This window comes from Ursus maritimus, unplaced genomic scaffold (genome assembly GCF_017311325.1).
Source record: "Ursus maritimus isolate PB19 unplaced genomic scaffold, ASM1731132v1 scaffold_13, whole genome shotgun sequence".
Taxonomy (NCBI): domain Eukaryota; kingdom Metazoa; phylum Chordata; class Mammalia; order Carnivora; family Ursidae; genus Ursus; species Ursus maritimus.
In genome coordinates this window covers 51027420-51053691 of record NW_024423675.1, presented here as the reverse complement: position 1 = coordinate 51053691, position 26272 = coordinate 51027420, and the positions used below count along the sequence as shown (strand labels likewise).

The window sequence follows — 26272 nt, the reverse complement described above, 5'->3', positions numbered from 1 at the left end:
TTTAATTAAATTATTTTAATTCATTAAGCTTCATCTGTAACATGAGCACAGTAGTATCTGTTGAGGTTATACAGGAAAGGAGCTTAGCAAAGTGCCTGGCATCATATAATAAATGCTTAATAAAATGTATATACATGTAAATAATATGTGTATATTATAAAATATATGTGATATATACATGTACATATATATGTATGTATGTATTTATAAGCTCTTTGCAGCAAGCAGTATAACTCTTGGCTATTTTTCTTCTTTCTTCTCAATTTTTCTCTTTATTTTTCATCCTGGGGTCACCTTTCCATATAAAGCAAGGATCTCAGGAGGGACATTTGTAGTCAATCAGCATTAAAAAAGAAAGAATGTGGCAATCTTGGTCTTTCAAACATACCTGAGACAGAGACAGTTTTGCAGACTCTTGTTTCAGTTCCTGAGGACAGACCATCAAAATTTTGATATCTTTTATAGTAAATAACCCAATGCTATTATACTTTGTCTGGTAGTAGATTGAGCATACTACTAAGGTAAATTCACTCAAGGTAGGCTAGGTAAAATGTTGCAGTTTTTTTTAATACTTTGGCAACCATTTTCTGAATTTGAGGAAATTGACGTACTCTTCTTTGTGTTGTGTGTGATGCTGGTGATGGGAATCAGGTTCCATGACTGCAGAGGTCTTCAGTTCTTACTTACAACACAAATGGAGGAACTAAATAAATTCCAGAAGCTGGTAAGAGAGGCTGTAAAAAACCTGGAGGGACCTCCATCTCGTAATGTTATTGAATCGGCAACAATCTGCCACCTCCGACCAATCAGACTTCCTCTCAACTGGTAAGTAATAGGAGAAGTCACGCAATGATACAGAGTCATTCCATTCAGCTACATTTCTTCTGAGAGAAGAAACAGTGGCTCATCTAACAAAAGTTTCTTCATTTAAATTAGACAGAAGTGGAAAGAAATATATTGTTAATCTAACTTAAAAAACTCTCGAGGACCACATACTGAAAACTGTATTTTTTTTTCTTAAGTGGCATATGGGTTGTAAAGAAAAAGTGAAGTATAAGACACTAAGCCTCTTTTAGAAATTACCCGATTGCTAGTTATATTTATAAATATTTCTCTGATCATTTCTTTCTTTTTCAGCTGTGTCTTTTGTAAGGCTGATGAATTGTTTACAGAGTATGAATCAAAGCTGTTTTCCCACACGTGAGTTCTCTGATTGATTACCATCAGGAGAATGAAATGTTTACAAGACTTGGTGTTTTGATTTATAAGACTATGTATTTTCCTCACAGTAACATTCCTGTGTTTTTTCTTTAATTGCATCAATTCAGTGAATTTTGGCGTGTGATTATTCAACATGTTCAGTTTCACTTATACAGAAGTTACCCCCAAATGTTCATGTCATTAGGTAATGTGTTATGAAGGGACAGTTTAGGGGAGTGACAGACTTTAAAGTCCAACACGTTTCAGCTCAAATCCCTGCCCACTGTTGTGGGCAGATTGCCTCTGTAAGCCTCAGTATCCTCATTCATTAAATGAAAATAAAGCAACACTTTCCTCATTGAGTTTTTTATGAATATTAAATTTTAAAATGCACATAATTGCTTAGCATAGTGCGTGATACATAGTAAGAGTTCTGTAAAAGGTTAACTTTCATTATTAATATACTTTCTCCAACACACATTGGAAATTCTCATCCTGTGTCAAGGATTACGGTACCTAGTGAGTGCTTAACCTAGTGAGGTATTAGCAAAATTATTCCTGTTTTACAAACAAATTGAGAAAAGGCTAAGTTCTGATTGCCTTGAAAAAGAGAGATTGTGTATTTTGAGATCAGCCAGTGTTTTCTTTTTGTTTTGCTTTTGCATGGTTGGTGGTGGTGGTGGTAGTTTGTGTTTTGTATTATGGTAATTCTCAGAGCTAGATTTTAGCATAATTTATAGCCATTTTTTATTATGTCAGATTGCTGTCAAGATACAGGACAATTTATAATGCCTCCAGCATTTTTAGAATTGCTGTAATTTTCCAAAGACTTGCAAGCATGATCTTGTAGACATGATATTGAAAGTTATTGATGGAAAGTTATTGACCTTCCTTCTCTATTGGCTCTGCCAATAGGACTTTTACAATGCTAACCCACTAACAGTAGTTACTGTTATTTTGTTCTCATATGTTTTCAGAGTCAAAGGCCAGACTGCAATATTTGAGGAGATGATAGAAGATGAAGAAGGACTGGTGGATGATCGAATACCCACCACTAGCCGGGGTCTGTGGGCAGTAAGTGAGACAGAGCGATCTATGAAAGCATTACTATCATTTGCAAAGTCACATAGATTTGATGCTGAATTCATTGATGAAGGAAGTACTTCAATGGACCTTTTTGAAGCATGGAAAAAGGAATATAAGGTACATATTTCAATATTTTTTCCAATATTAAAAATTTTTCTTCTTTATATTAATTTTAAGTACTACTTTGCTCTTTTCAGAGTTTTTTAAAAATCTACTTTAGAGACTTGAGCTATCAAAATTTCTGTTTCCCTAAAATGTAATGATTTTAATGAAGAAAAATAAATACAATAATACTGAACAAATAAGGAACTTCTATATGTTAAATTAGTAACAGGAAGTCATTATTAAAATGAAATTGATATGAAGCCTTTTATTTAGTTGTAAAAGTGTTTTGTTTTATTCTATTCTTAGCTTGATCTTACACTGTAGTTCTGTGAAATTAGAGTTCTGTTTGTTTTTGTTGTGTTGTGTTTTGTTTTGCTTTTGCTCTGTGAGTAACAACCAGACATCAATAACTTTGAAGACTGGAGAACATAGTAAATATTTCTCAACCTACAAGACTGGAAACCATTGCAGTTAATAAAGTAGAAAGTAGCCCTTTATATTTATATTTTGATAATTTATCATATCACAACTTTGTACTTGAATGAGATTCCAAAATTCATTAATTCTGAATTATTTAGAGTTGGATTTGTTATCCATTATCCCATTATGCAGGTGAGATGGGTGAGGAAATTAAAGAACTGTTTTATTTATATTATAATTCCATTTATATCTTTTTTAAAAATCTGAAGTTCTTGACTTTTAAAGCAAGATAAAAATTTCTATCCAGGAAGAGAAAATGTGCTATCTATAATATCATTTCATATGTTTGATAAGTTGGGGAATAATACTTTTATAGTTGAAATTATTGATTGATAATAATTTTTTTCTTCTCACATTATTATTCTAAATGTAAATGCACATTAATGCATAATTACAGCAAGCAGTTGGAAGACAGTACTATATACAGTGTCCAGTTGCCCCTGCATCTTTCCTCTGGGCTTATTTTGACAACATGCTATGTCTCAGAGGATTGCCTATCATGCAGTTTTCTCGGATCTTTGTGAATTTTTTTTCTCTATGAACTCTTATACAGCAATGCAAATTAATAAGCTACTGTGACACACATCAGTCGGGGTCTACCTCAAAGCATAATATTAGTGAAGAAAGCATATCAAAGATTTTATACTGTCTGATAACATTTCCATAAATTTCAGAAACATACATAACCAAATTATTAAGAATGTGTAGATTAGTATAACTCAAATGAAAAGTACAGAATAAGTCCAATTCAGAATAGTGTTTAGTCCATTGTAGGGGGTTGAAGGAAGAATGTGCAAGTAAAGAGGGATGCAGTTGAGCCAGGAACAGAGACTTTCCAAGACATTGATATTGTTCTCTTTCTTAAATTGAATGTTGAGTCCTCAGTTGTGTATTTGAGTATTCTCATTATCATATATACATATGATTTTGAAAATGTGAAATATTTTATAATAAAAAATATTTCTTAACAAAACAGAGATTCCACCAGGCTAATATTGACCTATAAAGATCTGTGGTCCCACCAAAATAGCTTCTGCTGTTCTGTTCCTAAGAATCTAAAGGCGCAATATTCTGCAGCGGCCTGTGGAGGTTATTCAGTCATACAGCCTCATCCTAAAAAATGGCCCCAAAATTGCTTGTGTCTTAGACACTTAATGAAAAAAATGTGTAAATCCTAGACCTCACTGAAGACTTTTGATCATGGCACATTTCGGTGTTTTTAACCAGTTGTAATTCTGTGTATTAATTACCACTGTCTTTGTGTTTTCTGTTTTCTTAGTTGCTTCATGAGTATTGGATGGCTCTGAGGAATCGTGTATCTGCTATTGATGAACTTGCAATGGCTACAGAACGACTAAGAGTACGTGATCCTAGGGAGCCAAAGCCCAATCCACCTGTTCTTCATATCATTGAACCACATGAGGTAATTTGCAAGTAAATCACAGAAAAGAACACAGCGAATAGGTGTCACAAAAATCCAAGGTCCATAGAAAAGTCAAGACAGTGATTCTCTGCTCTTAGTTTGAGCCATATAAAAGTGTTTGGTTTTATAGGTCAAAATGGGCAAAGATGAACAATGTCATATCTAATACATGCATAGAATTCACTATTTCGGTTCGTTTTTCTTCAGATTGCATATTCATGTGTTTCTGAGCACCTTCTGTATGCCAAAATCTAAAGGGGGTCTCAATCAGTTTTTAGACATATGTCCTTCTTACCTCAGTTTTTTCAAAGGAAAAATGCAAAAGAAAAGTTTTTGATTAATCTTACCTTCCTTAAGAACAATCAGAAACTTTTCTTTAGCACTTTTCCTTTGCTACTGGTGAATAGATATTGACAACTTATGTTCTAATAAACCCTCTTTATATCCCAAGATTAAACAATGACTCTCCCAACCTTTTATATCCCATATTAAAATATAATTTCCTCTATAATTTTATTCCTTGTATGTGGGGGTTTTTTTGGTTTTGTTTTGTTTTGTTTTAAGTAGGCTCCATGCCCAGCCTGGAGCCCAGCACAGGGGCTTAAACTCATGACCCCTAGATCAAAACCTGAGCTGAGATCAAGAGTCGGACGCTTAACCGACTGAGCCACTCAGGCGTCCCTTGTGTTTTAACTTTTAAATCTTTTTCTTTCTATAAAGCTTGGAAACTTTACCTTAGAAAAATTTAAAAATACTACTATCTCAACCTTTAAAATATGAATTGTCAGTAATTTTTTCCTTTGTAACCAAATTCCTCTTATTTTTATAATCTTCTGTCTACTGTTTTCTACTGGGCAAAGGAGGGAAGGGGTATGGGTGTAGGTGTGAGAGTACATGTGAAGGGAGAGTCCTCCCTGGGTTTCATAAAATCACTCCGACCAAAGCAGCAGATCATTTAGTTTTTCTTTATCCCACGGATATATTACTAAAAAATGGTACATAAATAGGATTTGGGTTGATTTTTATCCAATGTCAAGTGTATAGGGAAACTTCCTATTTAAAAGAATTTTGTATTGAATTTTGTCTTCTGTAGAGCCGTGTGTGTGTGTGTGTGTGTGTGTATTTCCTTTTAAAATATCCAGTATCCATTTTGCAAATTTCAGTTTTCATATTTTCTTAAAATAGGAACACTTAAATTGAAGAAGAATTTTACATGTTTAATATAATTTTACCATCTTTCTAAGAGAGAGGATAAAAAGTTCTGTTGTTTTGTTTTTTAGGTAGAACAAAATCGCATAAAACTACTAAATGATAAAGCTGTTGCTACTTCACAGCTTCAGAAAAAACTTGGGCAGCTTCTTTACCTAACTAACTTGGAGAAGGTATTGTGTTTAAAAGATGCTACTTTTTCCTATGCTACAAATCAATAAACCTTTGTAACTCCTTCCATTTAATCTGTTAGTCGCATAATTAATGGTACAAGGTTTTCTTTAGTCTTTGTGCTAATTATATCAGTCAGAACACTAGTTACAGCTACAGTAACTACGCAGATCACAACAGGTGATACCTGTAGAAAATATAAGTTACGCGGTTTATGTAAAGGGTATGCACTCTAGAGTATAAAGCAATATAAACAGACTGTCATTCAAAACTTTGAATAGTGGAAGTATTACAACCTCTGGGCAAAAAATGCATTGCATAATCTATATATACATATACATGCATTCATTAATACATACATAGATTTTTTTAATTTGTTATTTGGAACTATAAAATGTTTGGAAGGCTACTAAATCAGAAGATGTAATGATAAATTATTTAATATAATTGAAAACACATTTTCTGAGTTGTGAGCAATGTATTATATTGGACATTGATGAATGTAGTTGCATTTTATTGCAAGGATAATTGGCTATTGGCAATACCTTATCAGAAAGAGATATAATAGATTCTTGGATAGGACAAATGAAGGAAAGCAGTAGACTAGAGTTGGTCCTGAAAACTGATACAAAATACATTTAAGTGAATCAGTAAATCCCAGTGATGATAAAATGAGAAGTTGGACATTCATTATAGTAAAATAGCATGGTAGTTGAGAAGATGTTCTTGGGACCCAGGCAGTTCAGGTTTGGATCTTGACACCACTCTTTTCTACCTATGGGACTTACTTTTTCAAGAAGCTCAGAGACCCCCAAACAGAATAAAAATAAAACTTTTTAAAAACACCTACAAATATCATAAACTATGAGAAACCAAATATCATGAAAAAAATTTTTAAACAACTAGAATTGGGACCAAAAACTGTATACCTTCTCCTTGTTAACTACACAGAGAAACTGTTTGCTTTTAATATTTTAAAGATGGCATTCCACTGTTACCAGGTTTCAATAGCTTTATGCTGTGTAACCAGGTAACAGTGGAACAACATCTTTAAAATGCTTTTTTTAAAAGTGAAATTGGGATGTTTTTAGGTTTAAGGAACTTAAAGAATTCTTTTCCAGTGGACTCACACTATAACAAATATTAAAAGAAGTTCTCTGGACCAAAGGGAAATGATCCCAGGCTGAAAGATAGAACTACAGGAAGGAATGCAGGGCAAGAGAAAGCTTAAGTATATAAGTAAATAAAGAAGGACACTAACCGTGCAAAGCAGCAATGCTAATGTATAGGGTATACAACATACACAGAACTGAAGTGCTTAACAGCACAGGAAGAAGGTAAGCAGAGGCAAACTATTGCAAGATGCTTCCATACGTCAGACAAATGGACAGAAAAAATCGATAAGGATATCTTAACATTTGAACACTGAACAGCCATGACCAAATTGACTCAACAGCTACAAAATATACTCTTCTTAGGGGTACATGGAACATTTACCCAAATAGACCTTGTACTGATTCAAAGAGCAACTCTTGAATTTGTAAAGGATTAAAATTATACAAGATTATGTTTCCTGATAAGAGGAATTAAATTAGAAACCAATAAGGAAAGATAACCAAGTGAATCCCCAAATATTCAGAAATTAATAACATACTCCTCAATAACCCGTGAGTTAAAGAAATCACAACAGAAAGTAGAAAATGTTCTGAACTGAACAAAAATAGAAATCATGTGACAATGTGCCCGTAAGGTGTGCTTAGAGAAAATTAATAACTTTAAATCAGGGGTCTGCAAAGTACTACATGTGGGACAAATCCAGCTCACTACCTGTTTTGTAATAACTGTAAAGTTTTGCTGGAACCCAGCCACACTCTTTCCTTTCCATATTGTTTATGGCTTCTTTCGTGCTACAATAGCAGAGTTGAGTAGTTGCAACAGAAACCATATGGCCACAAGGCCAACCAGGCCCTTTATGGAAAAATAGTAGTCCTCACTTCAAGTAAATTTCAAAGAAGAGATGATGTAAATTATGAAAAATTGTTTACAAAATGCCACGTAATGTCCCTTTTTATATACATGCTCATGGATGATCTCCCACACTGACTCTGGGTTTGATCACATGACCTGCTTTTGGCCTTGTGACACAAGCACAGACATTTCAAAAGTACAAGCACATTGGAGTTCTCCCAATCTTGTTGCTCTTTGGAACTTTGAGTCGTTGTGAAGCAGCCCAGATTACCTGTCTTCAGGAGCAGGAATCTCAGTTTAGCCCTATCTCCAGACCAGCTAGTCTGCCGACTGCTAGACATCAACATGAGGCCATAATAGCCCATCCAGCCCCACACGAGTCACCCCACCCCCAGATCACTCAGGTGACCTGTAGAATCATGAGAAACTCCTGTTAGTTATAGCCACTAAAACTTTGAGGTGGTTTGTTATATTTTACCTGAAACAAATCAGTAAATAGAAGAAAATAATTCAACTTTTTTGGAAAAATCCTTGTATTTTAGCTAACGGAATTGTCTTGAACCTGTAGAGTTGCTGTATCCGTGTACAATTTACTTTTTTTTTTTTTTTTTTTTTACTAAACAAAAGTCAAAGGATAATCAAAAACAATTGTTTAAAATGTTTAACTATTTGGTTAATGAAACCAAAGACTTAAAACTTCAGTGATCTATGAGTCTAATTTACTTTCTTTTAGGTTTTCCTCAATATTAAAACCTATCCATTTGGTGACTTTTTTGAAGCTCGAAAATTTTTGAAATAGTTTTAAAGAGATTTTGAAGATAACTATTATACTTCAATATAATTTCCAGGCAAAATTAGTCTCAAATCAAAGATATTTCTGCTTTCTAGTTAGTTACTTTGCCCTAATGAGATTACAAAAGAATATGGAGAAGAAACCAGTATTAATAAGGAAACATGTAAATAAATGTTGCCTCTTCCCAAGTCTGTGATCACCTGCCCAGTCTATGTACAGAATAAATATCTGTATAGTTTTTAATGAGCCTTTATTTCAAAATTCCAAATTATATTTTTTAAAATAATACGTATTTCTTTATAACAAAAACTAGCTTGAAAGTAAAATTTTGAATTTACCTGTTACATCACAGTTTTTCACTTTGCCTTCTACGATAGTCACACATATTAGTAATATAGTAACTTTGATAAACTCTAATGAAAGTTATTTCCATTTTTTATTTGTTCTTTGAATGTTATTTATAAATCCCAGGAATATTAGTATTAAGTAGTACATTAAGTCACTTTAATTATCAAGTTTATTTAAATAGCAGTTGCCAGGATTTATGAAGTCAGTTGTAAAATGCATATCAGGTTTTAAAATGCAACTAATCTCTTCTTTAATTATTTTTTTGAATAGTCTCAAGATAAAACATCAGGAGGCATTAATCCAGAACCTTGTCCAATCTGTGCTCGGCAGCTGGGAAAACAGGTGAAATAATAATAAATAGCATATGCATTTATAAAACACTTTACACTTTTCAAAGGCATTTACCTGTAAATAGTTCTCTTTTTCTCTCATGACAGTTTTATATCCAAGGCAAAAATGACCTCCATCTTAAAAATAGGGCCAAAGATTAGGTGAGAAGCTTAGTGCCACATATGTTTGAGCAGTATTCCTCCTTAAGTGATAGGTGAAAACGTGTTTCTAGAATAACCCCACATTTTTCATTAAAGATGCATAGTTTTGCATGTTGTTTCCAGTCACAAGATCAAGTCTAAGTAATTTGACTTTGTCAGTTTAACATGTTTATTTAGTAATTGTGTGGAAATATAATAGAGCATACGTAGATTTACTTAAGGTATTACAAAGGTATAGTAACATAGCTCTTACTTGGGATTATTAATATTTAATAACCAGACTTTAAAGTATAAATAATATCTATCCTAGGGGAATTTAAATGTGATTTTTACAAGGCCATTATAATAAGAATAAATCTTTCTTTTCAAATACTGGTGTGCAAATTTCTGTAAACTTAATGGCACCGTATTAGTTCAGAGAGATTCTTCTATCCTACCAACCGTGATTTTTAAAACTACAAATTTCTACTTTGTATGATAAATCAATATATACAGTATCAGAATATTAATTGCTTCTCAGAATTTAAAGTGAGTAAAAAGTGTTCTTGACTTTTTTTTCTATGGAACCAAGAGTAAAATTTAAATATATGAGCTTCACATTCTGACCGGCAATAATCAGAAAGAAAGTACCTTTTAGTTTCCATAATTTATGGAGAAAGTGAGATTTTAAGGACATTTTATTGATAATAAATCTTAAATGTATCAATATTACTTTGGAAACCAAGCAGAATAGTAATGTACAGATGCTGGTGATTTCTTAGAAAAGTCACTGGTAAAAATATGATAAAAGTCATGATAAAAATGGAAAGGATCTTGAGGTAAGCAGTGTCTTTTTTACTTTCAGTTTCGTTGAGATTCACGCAACTGGATGAATTAGAAATTTTGTTTATGTCTTAAACATTTCCAGTTTTTAAAGTTCTTTCATATACATTATTTCATTTAATTTTAATATAACCCATATTTCCTTCACTTAGGAGAACATACTGGATTACAATAAGAGTAACTGCTTCACTTTTTAAATTCTGTTCCTCACCACAATCTGTAGGAACTCCAGATCCTTTTTATCTTTCTCAGTTCTCCTCTTCCCCTCCTAATTTAGAGAATCGATCAGAGAGAGCTCATATACTGGCTAACACCCCTGGAGGCACTGCCGTTTGTCTGGTCTTCTGTTTGGGCTGCTTCATTCAACTTCTAGTCACTCCTGAGGCTCTGGTGCCAAGTGTCTGATTTCTCCTGAATTGCAGGTGTAGATGGACTTGCTTTACAGCTTGTCCATTCTGAGCTCTCAGGAGCCACAAAACTTATCTCGAGTAGAGGAAGTGCCCTTCATCCCCATGGGCACTAAAGGTACACAGGGTACAGCAAAATGCTGCTGTGTTTACAAAAATGCTAGTGAGGGGTATGTGAGTGGCTCAGTCAGTAAAATGACCAACTCTTGGTTTCAGCTCAGGTTATGATCTCGGGTCATGGGATCAAGCTTGGCATGGAGTCTGCTTGGGCCTCTCTCTCTTCCCCTGCCCCCCCCAAAAAAATAGAAAAGTCTTTTAAAAAAGAAAATTGCTAATGAAACAGCTCTTAAATTTTACTGCAGCCTCAACTCCCCAGGCCTGATGCAAGAGAGCAGATGTGCAGCTAGACAACAGCATGAACAGTATCAGCCAGTAAAACCCCAAACAGCCCCTCCCCCTTCTGAAAAATTATTTTTTTTTCTTTTTCTTATTTTTCTTTTTTTAAGATTTTATCTATTTGACAGAGAGGTAGAGAGAGCCAGAGAGCACAAGCAGGAGGAATGGCAGAGGGAGAAGGAGAAACAGGCTCCCCCCCCCCCCGAGCAGGGAGCCCGATGCGGGACTTGATCCCAGGACCCTGGGATCATGACCTGAGCCGAAGGCAGACATTCAACCAACTGAGCCACCCAGGCGCCCCTCAAAAATTATTTTCAAACTAAGTTTATATACCTCATTTTTCTCCCCCCCTTAGTGTGAGTTCTTTTCTAAGGGTCTTCTTAGTCTATCCTGCAAAGCACCCCAAGTGGGCCCAGCCATGCATCTTCTTTCCATGGACATCCATACGTGTCTGAATCCTAGAAAAACACAGTTTAGTGCTTAGGAACCTAGTCACTCGTAATACCACTCAGGTTTTGTTGTCGTTCTTTTCCAGGTGAAAAAGTTAAATTAATTTGCATAAGATCCCGTAACTTTTAGAACTGACACCTCACCTAAAACCAGTACTCTTCTACACCCCTCATTGCCAAAATCAGGGAGTTGCTTTGGTAGACTCCAAGAGTCAGAGAGAACTATTGTACTTTTCTTGAAATAGGACAAAGGGGTTTTCAAAAATGTCTTTTTATTTGGGGTTTTTAATATATCTAGAACAGCTTTTAAATAAACCTGAGATACTAGCCCATCTCATTTTCTATATAATAAATACTGCAACATGTGAAATCCATTTAATGAGTTATATAGAAGAGTTATATAGAATAGTTGTATAGAATATACTGAGGATGATATTATCTCCAAATTAATGTTCTCAGTCCCTCGATTATATCTGCTGTTGCAGTGCTAAAAGAGTCATTTGCATTTTTCCTAAATACAGAAATGAGAACACCAAACAAAATAATTGGTGGCTGACTGTTATGCTCACCATTAGAGTGAGTAGAACTAAAAACTATGAAGGCGTACTCTGGTTGAACTGAAAAATAGTTCAAGTACAACTTAGTTTTTATGACTCCCTTCTCCCTGTTTTAATATATTTATAGATTAGAAGGCATCTTTGTTAGCACCTCACTGAGGTATATTGTGTGTTTTCTCTTTCAGTGGGCAGTACTGACCTGTGGACACTGTTTCTGTAATGAGTGCATTTCAATTATTATTGAACAGTACAGCGTGGGGTCTCACAGAAGCTCCATTAAGTGTGCCATCTGCCGCCAGACCACTTCTCACAAAGAAATCTCGTATGTCTTCACCTCCGAGAAAGCCAGCCAGGAAGAAGACATCCCTGTGAAGGTAAAATAGGTTAAGAACATGTGGAAGCATAGTTAGAGCAATGTAGTAGGAATCAGTATCTGACCATGAGAGCATCAGAATGAGAACAAGGCCGGCGCAGTGAATGTGTAGAGACCACTGTTTCTGTCTGTAGGAGTATAGCCTGAAAGCCTCAGCTTTACCATCTACGCTTTCTATGTGGGAGGAAGGCAAGAAGGCTTTTTCAAACATGGCTGGCCATAGTCAGCTCCACTGTGACACCTTAGAATTTCAGTTCTCCATTATCTTTGATGGTTTTTCTGTCTACTACAGATAGAGCTCTGGTTAAATTAGCATTTTACTTAAAGAAAGCTTCTTCCTCATTCTCTCGTTCTCCCTAGATAGCAGGGAAAAGGGGTGAGCCCAGCCTAATTGGAGGAAAAGAATAGAATGCTTATGAAGTTAATGGAGACGGTCACAAGAAGGAGGTAGTGTACTTGAAATGACACAGATTGGCATTTCATGGTAGAGCCAAAACTTGGCTTTATTTTCCTCATGTTTTCCCATGCTTCATTTGGAATTCTAAGACAGTGACTAGAATTTGAAGTCCAAACAGAATCTGTAATTGGACTTTCTAAGGGGCATTTATCTAATGAAAAACCTTTTTTATCTAATGAAAGAACTTTTTTGTTCTTTGCCTTCCTTAAACATGCTTTTTTTTCCCTTCCTAACCAAACTTAGACAAAGGACAAATTAATATGTGATTGTAGTAAAGAATATAGGCCCAAAGGAGTAATTGAGTTAAAAATCCTATTTTTAAGGATTGTATTTTTTTTGAGGAAAATGAACTGCAAGTGGAAACTATCAGGAATGTGGGCTCCCCCTCCTGACAAAAGTGTGGTGAAATTAAAGTACGTCTAATTGCTATTTATTCCTATCATTATTTGAGTAAAACCTGAAAATATCAGTAACATTGTTCTCTAATGTGTTGAGATAAACAGAATCCCAAAGTTGGAATGAACTTCATTCATTCATTCGTCCCATACCTGTTTATTGGACACATAGTGTGTGCCACTTGGTGTGCTAGGCCTCACAGACACAACACACACTCCTGAATAAAACAGCCATGATTGCTGTTCTTGTGGGTGTTACAGTTTGGCAAAGGGGGAACAGAATTTGAATTGGGGCAGGAAGCAATAGACATTATACAAACAGTTAATGTATTATAATTGTGGTAAGCCCTACAGAAGAAAATCAAACCTGGCTCCTCTGAGGGAATGACAGTGAAGTAGACGCCTAAAGGATGGATGAATTCACCAGGCTGAGGCGAAGAGAGACGTGATCCTGTGGGGAAGAGGCTGCCAGACAGAAACAAACAAAAGACAATGCACAGAAATGTCTGAGACAAGGAAGAACTGAGTGGAACTCAGTGGCTATAGTGTAGAAGGCACCAAGGACAAGTGAATGAAATGAGTCTGAAAACCAAAGAGGGGCCAGATGCTGAAGGGCCATCTGAAGATTTGAGAATTTCCTTTTCCTTTAAACAGAAAGGCATTACATGTTATATGTAGAGAAGTATCATGATCAAATTTGAATCTTTAAAAGATCCCTTGCTGCCGTGTGGAAATTAGATTAGCAGAAATAGAAAAAAAACAAAACAAAAACTTTGGAGAGACCAGGTCAGATGGCCACAGCAGTAGTGATGGTGGCTTTGATTAGGTCAGTGGTAGTGGAGATAGAAAGAAGTGGATATAGTCATGAGGTGTTCGAAGGCTGATTGGTAAAATAGAATGCTGGAGGGATTGATGGTGATTTCGTAGGGGACCCCCTGGTTTCTGATGTGAAAAATCAGGTGGATAATAGTATAGTTACTGATAGAAGGTATTTGGAAGAGGAGCACATTGAAACATACTGTGTTTGAAATGCCTAGGACATCCAAGTAGAACTATATAGCAAAGTATTGCTCTGTGGAACGAGAGAGAGAAAATTCAGAGTCACTGGCATAATGATGTGCGAAGCCATGAGGTGAATGAGATTACTGAGGAGAGACACAGAAGTTAGCTTCAGACCAGGTCCCCTAGGAATCCAGAGCTCTTTAAAGGTTGAACAAAGGGGGAGAAGCTGAAAAGGAGACCAGGAAGGAGCAGCTGGAGGCATCAGCAGTCGAGGAAAGGCCACAGGAGAACTACTTCAGGAAGCAGGCAGTCGTCAGCCGCATCCAGTGATGCTGACGTGGCTCAGTGGCACTGTGGACCAGTTTGGCTAATGAAGGTCACTGATAAACTTCAGAAGAGCTCTTTCCGTGGAAATTTAGATGCAAAAGGCAGATTGGAGGGAATGAAGAGTGAACAAGAAGTGAATAAGTAGAGAAAATGACCAACCATTTTATAAATTTAGCTGTGAAGTAGAAAAGAGAATTATAACCAGCAAGAGATACAAAGTGCAGAAAGGGGGTTTATGGATTTTTTGGGGTTGGGGGTTTGGTTTTAGGGGTTTTTTTAATGATAAATATTCTTGAGTATGTTTAATCTCTGGCAAAGGAGGGTAGTTTGAAGATACAGGAAAGAGAAGGGATAATCTGCAGTGTAAGTTTCTTGAAAAGACAGAGTGCTAACGTATAGAGAGGAAGTAGAGATCTCATTCAAATAACAGGAAGAGGTTGGGCTACTGAGCAAATAAGCTATTAGGGTAGGTGTCCTTGTCAGATGGTGGGCTCTCTTAGTCATTTCAGAAAGGACAGCTTGTTCAGTACTCCAGATGCGACTGAAGAAGCAGTGACCCAAGTGAGGTGGAGGAGACAAGGTGGTAGAAGATGAAGTGGTAAGACTTGAACGTTGGAGGGATTGTCCCCTTGGGGGACACATCGAGAGTGTATCAGTGTATCACACCTAGAGTTGAGGGATAGAGTTAGGTACCAAAATTGTGCCGTGAATGAAAGGTAGTGTTCACTAAATGATGACAGCAAAGAGTAGAATTAGGGGTATAACTGGTTTTCATGAGGCCCAAAACTTGGAAACTTTTACAAAAATGAGAAATAATGATCTGAAACCTGCATCAGGGACCAGAGGACACCAGTACTCATAGTGCAAGGAATAGGAAAGAGTGAATGTCTCCGCAAAGAGGCCTGCCGAGAAAGCAGTGTGCTCAGAGGACAGCCAGGTTCTAGTTAAAGCAAGGAAGTAGAGTACAGTATTTCCACAAAAGGTTAAAAGTGGAAAAGAGTTTGTTGCCCATAAAGCACTAGTTTCTGGGGAACCACCAGAGTTGGGGAGTGGAAAGAAAAAAGTGGGAGGGTGAGGAGTGGGAAGAAACTGCAGAGCAGTCTGGGAATAACACAACTGGCCAGGTTAAGTGATGAGAGGATCATGATTTCAAGGGGCTGTGTAGTCCTGCTCCCTCTCTGGGAATCCCCTGCATAAATACGTATTTTTAAACCAAATGCCGAAGAGCTGCGTAGTGAAGAGAAAGGTGGTCTGTGGTGCAATCTGCTGACCAGCCCTGATGAGGCATTTGATGGTCAGACTTGATCTTCCTCCCCACCCAAAGAACTGCTTTCCTCCCAGCTTCCTTCTTCCCTTAAAAATAGTCTTATTCGCCCCTCTTTCTCTTCTCCTGTCTCTTCCTTTGGCATAGGCATCCTAAGGGCCACTGATGGCATTCGTGGCTAAAGGGCTGCTAACCCTTAGATAAAAGCATTCATCCCAGTGTCAGAAACCAGTGTGAGAAAGAACTGCTGTGTCAGGCTTCACGCCGTGAGGTTTAGGAAGTGATTGCTCTAGCTACCAGTAAACAGCACAGCCTCTATGAAACTGAGTCATGGAGCCCATCAGACCCAAACACCTGTTCGTTTTATGGCACCTTTCCGAGACACACAGGAGAGAGGTCAGGACAGTTACATTCGTTGTCCTGTTGGGACAGGAATATCAGTGTACAAATACTGTTTACTATGCTCTGACTTCTTCCTGTCTTTCCTGCGTACTGATGAACACATAAAATTAATTGAAACATCTCATAAAAAGTTATGATTATAGAATTTACTAAAGTTAATTTTTCTTTTGTCATAGATGCATATATACTTGTATTTCCTTTTTATTAAACATGACCGAATATTATACCTATTATGCTTATGAGTTTTATCTGTCTTCCACATTCTTACATTGCTTCTTGCCACATTTACTTTTGCTTCTCTCGCTGCCTTTACTGTCACCATTTGTTCCTGCCACTTCTGCCTTCTGCTGCCTGTCCCCTTTTCTGACTTCTGTCACGTTTCTGCCCTACTGTCTGCCACCTCCTCTTTGAAGCATCTGCCTATTGTTTTCTCAGACTCTCAACTGCTTCTGAAACTACCCTACTGAACAGTCATACCGTCTATTGTGAAGTTGAGGGAGTAATCATACATTAAAAAAAGATGATTCTATATGAATAATTAAGGCATTATTTTGAAATTTTCTAAATATTAGTTCAAACTATTGCTAACCCTAGGGTTTTTTTCTTTTATGTTGATTATCAAATCTCTGGCCTTTATTAAACAATACTGAGAAGTAATTTTTTTTATTTCATTGAAGTTTTTGTATTATCTGAAATGTTTATTTCACTCTAAGTAGTCATGTCAAAGACTCTCAGAGCAAACAATGTAGCATACATAATCATAAAGCTGGTCTTGGATAAAGGATATCTGGAAAACATAAAAATAGTATTCAATAATATAAGACATTTTTTTTCTACTGGTATTTCACAATATAAGGAATCCTATTGATGGACCATAGAAATAAACTGAATATTGAGATCACAGTGTTCTCTTTAGTGGACACATGTAAGTTAAAGACTGTACCTACCCTAACGTCTGTGTGACAGTATTCCTAAATGACCCTTGGAACGTACTGGGCATTTTACAAAGTAAACAAAATTCCCCTTGCAAGTTCTGACAACTGCCAGGCATTTGGGATGGTGAAGTAGGCTTCCTGGCAGAACACACACGCCATGTGGCATGTTCCTTGTGTTCTAAGTTTGGATAAGTTTCATACAAAGCATTTTTGTCAGTGGAAACCCTGACCCTATGATGGACACGGTTCTTACATCATAAGAAGTTTCTATCCAGGAGCAAATATGCTACCTGGGTGTAGCCACAGCAAAACAGCAGCCTTCCCACCCATCCTGCACACAGCACAACTGCTTCATCTTCTCAAGCTTTTGAGTGTCTAATAACTGGCCTGCTTCCTAAAATAAAGATTTTTATCAGGCCCCATTCCCATTTAAATTTTAACTCATTAGATCTGGGATCTGGTCCATGAATCTGCATTTTTAATAAATAAGTCTATTGATAGCAGAGATGTCTTAAATAGCCTCTTTGTAGAGAGAAAAAAAAAACCAAAACTGTATTTCTACACTTATACTCCCCGAGAATTTTAGCAGTACCATGTGTCACATCGTATGTGTAGAATTCTGTTGTTTCTTTTCTTTTCTTTTTTGAGTTTTTGTTCAGTTATTCAAGGGTGACTTGTGAAGTCTGTCTTGTACTTTCTAAATATAATTAAACATCTGGATGGAAAAAAACTGGTTCCAAAATTCTGACTGAGCCTAAAATAATTCGGTGAACATAATCCACAAGCTTTATTTATTTAAATATATTTAAGTAGGGGCGCCTTGGTGGCACAGCGGTTAAGCGTCTGCCTTCGGCTCAGGGCGTGATCCCGGCGTTATGGGATCGAGCCCCACATCAGGCTCCTCCGCTATGAGCCTGCTTCTTCCTCTCCCACTCCCCCTGCTTGTGTTCCCTCTCTCGCTGGCTGTCTTTATCTCTGTCGAATAAATAAATAAAATTTAATATATATATATTTAAGTATATCTAAATATTTTTATGTAAGATATTTGTATGTGAACATTAACTGGTAATTTTACAATACAGTTGTGTGTTTTTGTTAGGAAATGTCATGAGTAAGTATAATTATAATCACAAAAAACAATTTCTATTCATTGGCCAAGTTAGCACTTGTAATTCTAAACTGTTAAGGAGTCTGTTAAAGTTAGCAATAGCTTACAAAAATCAAACAATAGAAACTTCTAAGATGTAAATTATCTTTATGAAGTTACTGTTCTGAAAAACTTACACTTTGCAGGGTGTAAACTCCATTAAAATGTGGAAAGGACATTGTTCGTGAAGTGGGGACTTTGGTTTATTTACTGCTGTATCCCCAGCATCTAGAACAATGTCTGGTATATAACAGGTCCTCAGTAAGTATGTGGATATCTGGATGGATGGATGGATGGATGGATGGATGGATGGATGGATGGACGGACGGACGAACAGATAAGCCGTTGATTACTATTTACATATAATATCCCTAAAAGCCTTTGGGTACAAATGAAATTTTTAACTTTTTTACAGTTGCTAACCTGTCTCTTTGAAATCATTATGCAAAGCGTTTAAAGGAACAGAATATTTTTATGGCCTAATGCACTTGTAAGATTTCCTACCGCATAGGTGGCATTTCATTGAACTTCATTCAAGTAACATGTGAATGCTTGAAGAACCCAGCACTTGCCCCAGGTATATGCTTGAGAAGTGTTCCTACTTCATGAAACCAATCATACAAGCTGTATAACTGCACTAAATTGTATCTGTCACTACTGACATGGGTTTTTAGCATGGTGAACAGGTGCAGACAGAAATAAAACAATGTTAACTGATCTTACTCAGCGGAAACTACTATGGATAGCACAGGCGCATTCAAAGAGTTATCTGTCTTTCAAAAAGAAAAGTCCAGAATAAATGTAACAAAAGTCAGGTAATACCAAGACAGAAATGACTTTATACTGAACATTCAAGTTATTTGCAAGTTACAAGCCCACTATGAAAACCTAGAGAAAAACATCTATTATCTGTCACCATGTTATGATCCTAGTTGGTCATGTTACTGATTAGAGGACATAGTTCTCTTTTGGGGTGGGGCCTAAGTTTGTCTTCTTTAGAGTGTTGTTTTCAGTCAGATGAAATCTTCCAAAAAATCTCTAATCTCAAGACCTTTGTAGTATGTTTTAATGATTGCAAAAATCAATCTGTCTAATAACTGGAAGATTAAAGTAAAATATTTGCTGTGTTTCAGATGGGATTGCCTTAGTCTCACAAAGCTGAGACTCGTCCGTGGCAGGTGGCACAGGTTAGGCATCCGTTTGACCCTAGAGCAGGAGGAGGCACTGTAGGCACAGTGGCGCCCAGCACTCGAGCACTGACAGAATTCAGAGGGCAGGTTTGCTGGCAAGGTGATACGTTAAAAGCATCCCAGAATTAGAGGCCTCTCTTCCCTCCCCCTGAATCTCTTGTCCATCTGTAAGAAATAAGGGTAGACAAAAAGTACATTTAGTTTTTAGTAGTAATAATTGACACAAAAGAAAGAAAAATAAACTCAATAAAATGGAAGGCACACAATGAAAAGTAATGCTGTCCTTCGTTCTCTTATTTGCGTTGCCACTATGATCAGTTTCTATTTTTAGTGCTAAAGATCCCCCATGACTTTCTATAATACCCCTATAATGCTCATTGTAATGTTTTTTTCACTGTGCTGTACCGCTTCAAGAAATTTTAGCATGATGAGTATGAATGGCAAATTTCAGAAAATGACTTCATTTTGCTTTTGCTTTAGAGTGATAAGTGACTAACAGCCCCCTCTAATGTAAGCCATGATTTGAAATGTTTCACATATACTAGTGTGTATTTCACATGTATGGAATTTATATGTGTAAAGTCTCTAAAGATATGGCCTGCGTGTTGACATAAAGTAGTCTCTAAACAATATTCTCTCTAATGTTCGGTGAAAACATTAGTTTCAGAAAAGAGTGAATTAGAATTCACTAATTAGAATTAGAATTAGAATTAGAAAAGAGTGCGTTCAGCATCTGCACTGTTTGACTTTTTTCTTATGTTCTTCAAGACCCAGCCGCCACTTTAGCCCTTAATTCTGCCAGTGGAGTAAAACATAACCATGAGACTCCATAGATACTGCAGAGAAAAATTGAGAGAGGAATGTGGACAGATTAAGTAAATAGAGAAATTAGAGGGGCTCAAGGAAGGACAGACTGGTGACAAAGGGTTTATAATACAAACCAACAATAACTTACCAGTCATAGAGCACTGGTTTTATTTCTATAAATCAAGTGCAAATAGCACTTTGCTGCTACAGTAGGGAGATCTCATATTTCCTCTCCTTCCTTTCCTGCTTTCCCTAAATAAGGATTCTCAGCAAGAGGAAATAGGCATGAAAGAAATAGAGTGAACCAACCACTGCGTATCTTCTACACCATACTCAAAGCTTTTACCTATTCCCTCCTCTTTCCCCAATAATAAGACTTTAGGGGTTGAAAAGCAGTACCTCACTCTACGAATGACCTAATGAGATATTTGGTCCCATTCTGGAGGGAGGAAGTGTTGATCAAAGTCTAAATCAATACTACTTGATAGCTTTATTATTAGAGTTCTTTTAATCTACTGAATATATGACAAGAAAACAAAAGTGAGTTTTCCATCCTTTTAACACATTTAACAAATTTTAACTCAAACTTTAGGGTCTCGGAACTTTATAACATGAACCTGAGACTGTAGAGCTACTCCAGTCAAGTTTAACTCCATGATGAAAATAAGCTGGTTGCATTTATTTAGAGTAGTTAAGAGGCTGCATAACATTTCAGATCTTTAGTCATGCAACTAGACAACCTCTGGGCCAGACTTAATAAGAAATATTCTTTGTTGGCCTTTAGACCTAATGGTATCCACTATTTTTTCATTGCCTTGACTTCTACCCAAAAGTCTAGAGCTTTTAACTTTGCAGTTTATTTTCCAGAAAGTAGAAAAACCACCTATATATGTAGCGTGAAGACCTTTGGTTTTTCTTAATTAAATTACAAGCAAGGGAACAAAGATTTCTGTAAAGAATATTTTATATAATTCTTTTGCTAAAAAGAAGGAAAATTCCATCCTTTGTCTTCATTAACTGTTATAATACTCTTGACTACTTACCTCATGAGTGGAACACCAGGAGAGGTACTGACTTGATCTGACTGGTGACACTTTGTATGTCTCCCATGCTGGTTCTCCAGTTGACCTTAGAAGTAGCGCCTTAGGGAGAACAACCGTGAAGATATGGCCAGTGAAAAGCAGGGACAGATGATGTGTCTTTACTTCAAAGCTGGGCCTTCATCATTGATGTTTCAGAAACATGAAGAAAAGCCAAGCATTGATCACAAAGTCAGGGTTGGTGGATATATAGCTGGAAAAACCAAAGAGATTCTCAAGAAAGGATGGAAATGAGGAAAGGGACAAAAACTTCAGAAGAGGATGAAGGTGCTTATAATTAAGTACAACTTTATCAACATAATATATTTATGTCTAGCAGTTTTGTGGGCTTTCTATTCCCATGTACCCTCCTCACGAATACATATCATTCCAGCTTAACTTTGCATCTGTATGTTTACTGATACATCTAAAAAAATAAGCTAAGTTGGACTTAGTCTTGAGAATATTCATACTTTGTTAACACCTTGCATAGCGATAGATTCCTGTGCACAGTTCCTCATCCTAATCTCTTTTGTGCCTCTTCTATGATATCCTCCAGCCTTGCCTGTATATAAACCATCCCCTTCTTTGTGTTTTAACCTTTTTTAACAGACTAAGTACTTATTTTCTGTAGCAGTGGCCACATCAAATAGTCTTCTTAGAAGCTGACAGATTTGAGCCAAACTTCATTTATGCACTTGAGATAGAAACATTAAAGAGAGCGGTAGAATATATATAGTACTCATTAAGATGGTATAATAAAACATTGACTTAAATTGCATCCAGGCCAAACCAGGAGTATAAACCATCTTTTTTGTTGTTTTCTATATTCTGTAACATGCATTAGACTATATGTTTTGGGGAGTAAGGGAGTGTAGCTTTTGATCTTTGTATGTCCAGTGCCTAATATAGTTCTTGGCATTTTTGTTGAATAAATAAATGAATGATTTGAATAATCAAATATGAACTTACTTGAAATGTTGGAGAGACTTGAGCGATAAGGAAAATGCAGAAGAAAGTCTGCCCTATCTTTTTATTCACTTTCATTGACTCTGCTGTAAGACCAACCATAGTCTTCTCAGTATTATTTTGGGACTCTTGCTTTTTCATTTGGAAGTAAAAAGCACAAGCAAGAAAAAGAAAAAAGTTCATGAATAAGGGCATAATGTGGTGGGAATCTAGGTTTCTAAAGATTAAAGATAAAAGCCCACCAGGTTTGGGCGCCTGGGTGGCTCAGTCGGTTAAGCATCTGACTGGATTTAGGCTCAGGGTTGTGAGATCAAGCCCCATGTTGGGCATGGAACCTACTTAAATAAAATATGAAAAAAGAACCATGGCAAGACAACTGAGGAAAAGGTGCTCTTCTCCAAAAAAAAATCTCATCTTTCTCTTATGAAAGACAGCTAAATGTTAAGCACAGAAAAGTCTGATAGAAGAGTAAAATCAAAGAATACTTATTTTTTAAATCCCAGTTGTCATTTCATCAAATATTTGTGGGTTACTGTAATTAATATGAATTAATAAAGCACTTTTGTTTACATTATTGCATTTAACACAACTGTGAACCACATACAGAGAGGTAGGAAAATACAACGTAAATTTAACATGTACAGTATACAAGAGATCCTACAAATCAGTAAGAAATGAAAACTTAGGGTTTGGGGTTTTTTTTGTAATTGGCAAAGGATATGAATACAGTTCACAAAAGAGGAATTCTAAATGGCCAGTTAATGATATTCAAATTCACTCTCAGGAAAATGTAGACTAAATGAAAATTTGGCTCCTCGTTTCACCTATCAGACTGGCAAAAAAATCACGTTTTAACAAGTGTGCAAAGAAACAGACATTTTTAACCATTGGTAGTTAAAAGTTCCAGTATTTTTTTTTTAGGTTTTATTTATTTGAGAGAGAGAGTGAGAGAGAGAGAGAAGGAGCAGGGGAGGGGCAGAGAGAGAGAGGGAGAAGCAGACTCCCCACGGAGCAGGGAGCCAACATGGGGCTGGATCCCAGGACTCCAGGATCATGACCTGAACTGAAGGCAGATGCCTAACTGACTGAGCCACCCAGGCACCCCAGTTCCAGCATTTTTAGATGGCGATTTGATCCACCAAAATCCCAGTATCTAGTAAATTTTTTGAGTCTTTGACCAACAATTCTACTTTGGTGTACCTATCCAACAAAAATATTTTCACATGCATCCAAAGCCAAAAGAACAAGTATGACTGAAGTATTGTTTATAATAGCAAAATGAATGTAAGAATCTAAATGATATTAATAAGCAAATATTTAATAAGTTATTATACCCTAAGTGTTGTACAGCTGTTGAGGTCAAGTAAAATAAAGGTCCTACAGGAATAGATTGCTAAGATACAATGTTAAATGAAAAGGCCATTTTATAAAACACGTTTACAAATATTCGTGGAGTATGCATGCATTTTTATGTAAGCTTCTAAAATGCCTAAAGAGGTCTAACAAGATAAATGCCAATTCTTAGTGGTGTTTTGAGAGGGTAGGGCTTTTTAAAAAAAAAGATTTTACTTCTTTAATTCTGTATATTTCTGTTAGCTTAGTTGTCCAATAGCTTTTATGTAATTTTTTTTAAAGTTATCCAAAATGTGCTTGTGATACAGTAAATAGACAGAAACCAGATCCTAATCGAACTTCTATTCAGTTTTTCTCCTATGGTTAACTGCCTTTCTGTGTTAACTTGTTAGGTCAGTAATCCTTCATTGTGCATAGCATTTTCTTTCCATTTAGCAACAAATTAGGAATTGTTATTAAACTCAACAGGGGCGCCTGGGTGGCGTAGTTGGTTGAGCATCTGACTCTTGGTTTCAGCTCAGGTCATGATCTCCTTGTCATGGGATCAAGGCCCATGTAGGGCTCCGTGTTCAGCGCAGAGTCTGCTTAAGACTCCCCCTCTCCGTCTGCCCCCCCCCAGACACACACACACACACACACACACACGTGTGTGCTCTCACTCTCTCAAGTAAATAAATCTTTTAAAAAATAAAATAAACTCAACATATCCTCTTGCAACTGGGAGGCAACATTTTTATTGACAATTTATGATAATTTAAATGTTTTCAAGTAGTCTAAAATAGGAAATCTTTTGTCTTTACAGAAGCTACCTTAACATATTGGCCTACCATAAGGATTTTGCATTTATTGGATTTGTTTTTTAAAATTATGCAGGGCATGCATGCTCAAACCAAGACCTGCCAATATACATGGGCCACCCACTAAGAAGTCCATCCATTGTTCTCATTCTCAGTGGCCACTTCTGTCCAAGTGGAAGAAAAGGGTATTAAGGTAGTCTCACTCCCCATGTAGCTTTCTGCCAAGCAGAGCTTTGGATTTCTGCACTTCCTTATTATTATTCTTTCATAGTGGAAGTAACTGGACTAGGACCAAATGGTTCCAAGCTGTGACATTTGTACGGGATCATTGAAAGCTACCACTGAACTGTCCAAATTTTGATAAAAGCAAATATTCTGGTCTTTTCCTCCTCAGAGTTAGCACTCTAGTTTGGAATGTTGCTGATAAAAGGTTGTTATGTTTTCTTTTGAACTTTTCATAAGCAGCTTAATAGATGGAAGGTTTTATAGTTATTATGGTATTTCATTTGAAAATATTTTTGAAAATGAGAACTTGCAAAGGATATGAATGTTTCTGTCTAAACTCATTAAACAATACTTCATGCTGATTTCCTGCTTTCTCTCATTTGAGACGATTTTGCTCTATTTAAGACACTGTTTAGACTGAAACAGATCCTTTGTATTTTTTAACCTTTCAAGTATAATTGGCAATCTGCATAGCAGAAAAATAATTCTGTAGACTCAGGATTTTAGTATTAGGGTTTTAAAACTTCTTCCATAATTCTGTCTTGCTAACTTAAAGTTGATATGCCTTTCTTTCTTGTTTCCTTTACATATTTTACCTTTGATGTCTCTGTGTAAAGGTGGTGCGAGGAGTCGGTTTGAGGAGAAGAGTAACGCTACTGTGGGACTATTTTTACTTCTTTTTGGTTAGACCTGCCCCCTTGTGAACTTATCTGTGTCATTATCTGTGCTTGTATTCAGTGTCTTAGAAAGATAATAAGTTACTGAGTATCTCCTCTGCCAAGTGTTGAGTTAAATGCTATACATGTATTTCTCTAATTTAACCATCACAGCAATCTTTGGAAATAGAATTATCATCCCTGTTTAATAGATGAGGAAACTAAGCCTTGGAAAGGTTAGTCTGCCTAACCAGCAAAATGCAGAACTGGCTGGTCAGTTTTGAATTTAGATCTGTCTCAAAATCCCATGCCCTTAATATCTTCATGTCCTGCCATCTCCCAGAGCATTCCAGGAGGAAAGCTTTCTCTGTGAAAGCTACAAAAACGTTTGCTCATTTCCTCATTTTATTATTTCTTCATTTTTTTCCTTTTCGTACTTTTATGATGGAAATGGTTATAGAAAATGCAAAAACCACTCATTGAGTGTTTGTCTAGCTTTGTAGAAATCTGCTGTCCAAGGGATGTCATTTGTACCTATGTCATTGTCCTTTGTAATTCCTTTGCAGGAAAGAATCCCTCCTGGGTTGGATCCTTCACAGTTTGCTTACATGGGAATTTTGATTCATTGTATTCTTAACATTTCTAATGCCCTGATATCTGAAGGGAAGAGTGTTTTTAATATTTTTAATATAAATTCTGCTTATCTAAAATAACAGAATCTTGTAACTACAAATCCTAACCACTTTAACCTAAAAATCTTCTCTTCAGAGTCTTAGCACTGTATTAGTTTCTGGTGTGTTTCATATTCCATTTTCCCGAGTGTAAGTTCTATAGCTTCTACAGTTTGAGGCTAAAGAAAATTTCCAGCAAATACAAAATAAAGAAGAGTAAACACATATGCACCTGATAGTTTGTTTTGATGCACGTGTAGTTTTGGTAATACAAGTATTTTATAAAGTGGTTTTCCTTCTCATTATAAACCAGATTTT

General features: G+C 36.3%; 1 protein-coding gene across 1 annotated transcript in view; it reads left to right on the top strand.

Annotated features, from left to right (window-relative positions):
- Nucleotides 1-26272, top strand: part of SHPRH (SNF2 histone linker PHD RING helicase) — an 85814-nt gene that overhangs the window by 49437 nt on the left and 10105 nt on the right. The window contains exons 19-25 of the mRNA XM_008695024.2: nt 652-825; nt 1138-1200; nt 2178-2403; nt 4151-4294; nt 5575-5676; nt 9054-9125; nt 12091-12279. Of these exons, the coding sequence (XP_008693246.1) occupies nt 652-825; nt 1138-1200; nt 2178-2403; nt 4151-4294; nt 5575-5676; nt 9054-9125; nt 12091-12279 (970 nt within the window). The remainder of the gene's footprint in view (nt 1-651; nt 826-1137; nt 1201-2177; nt 2404-4150; nt 4295-5574; nt 5677-9053; nt 9126-12090; nt 12280-26272) is intronic.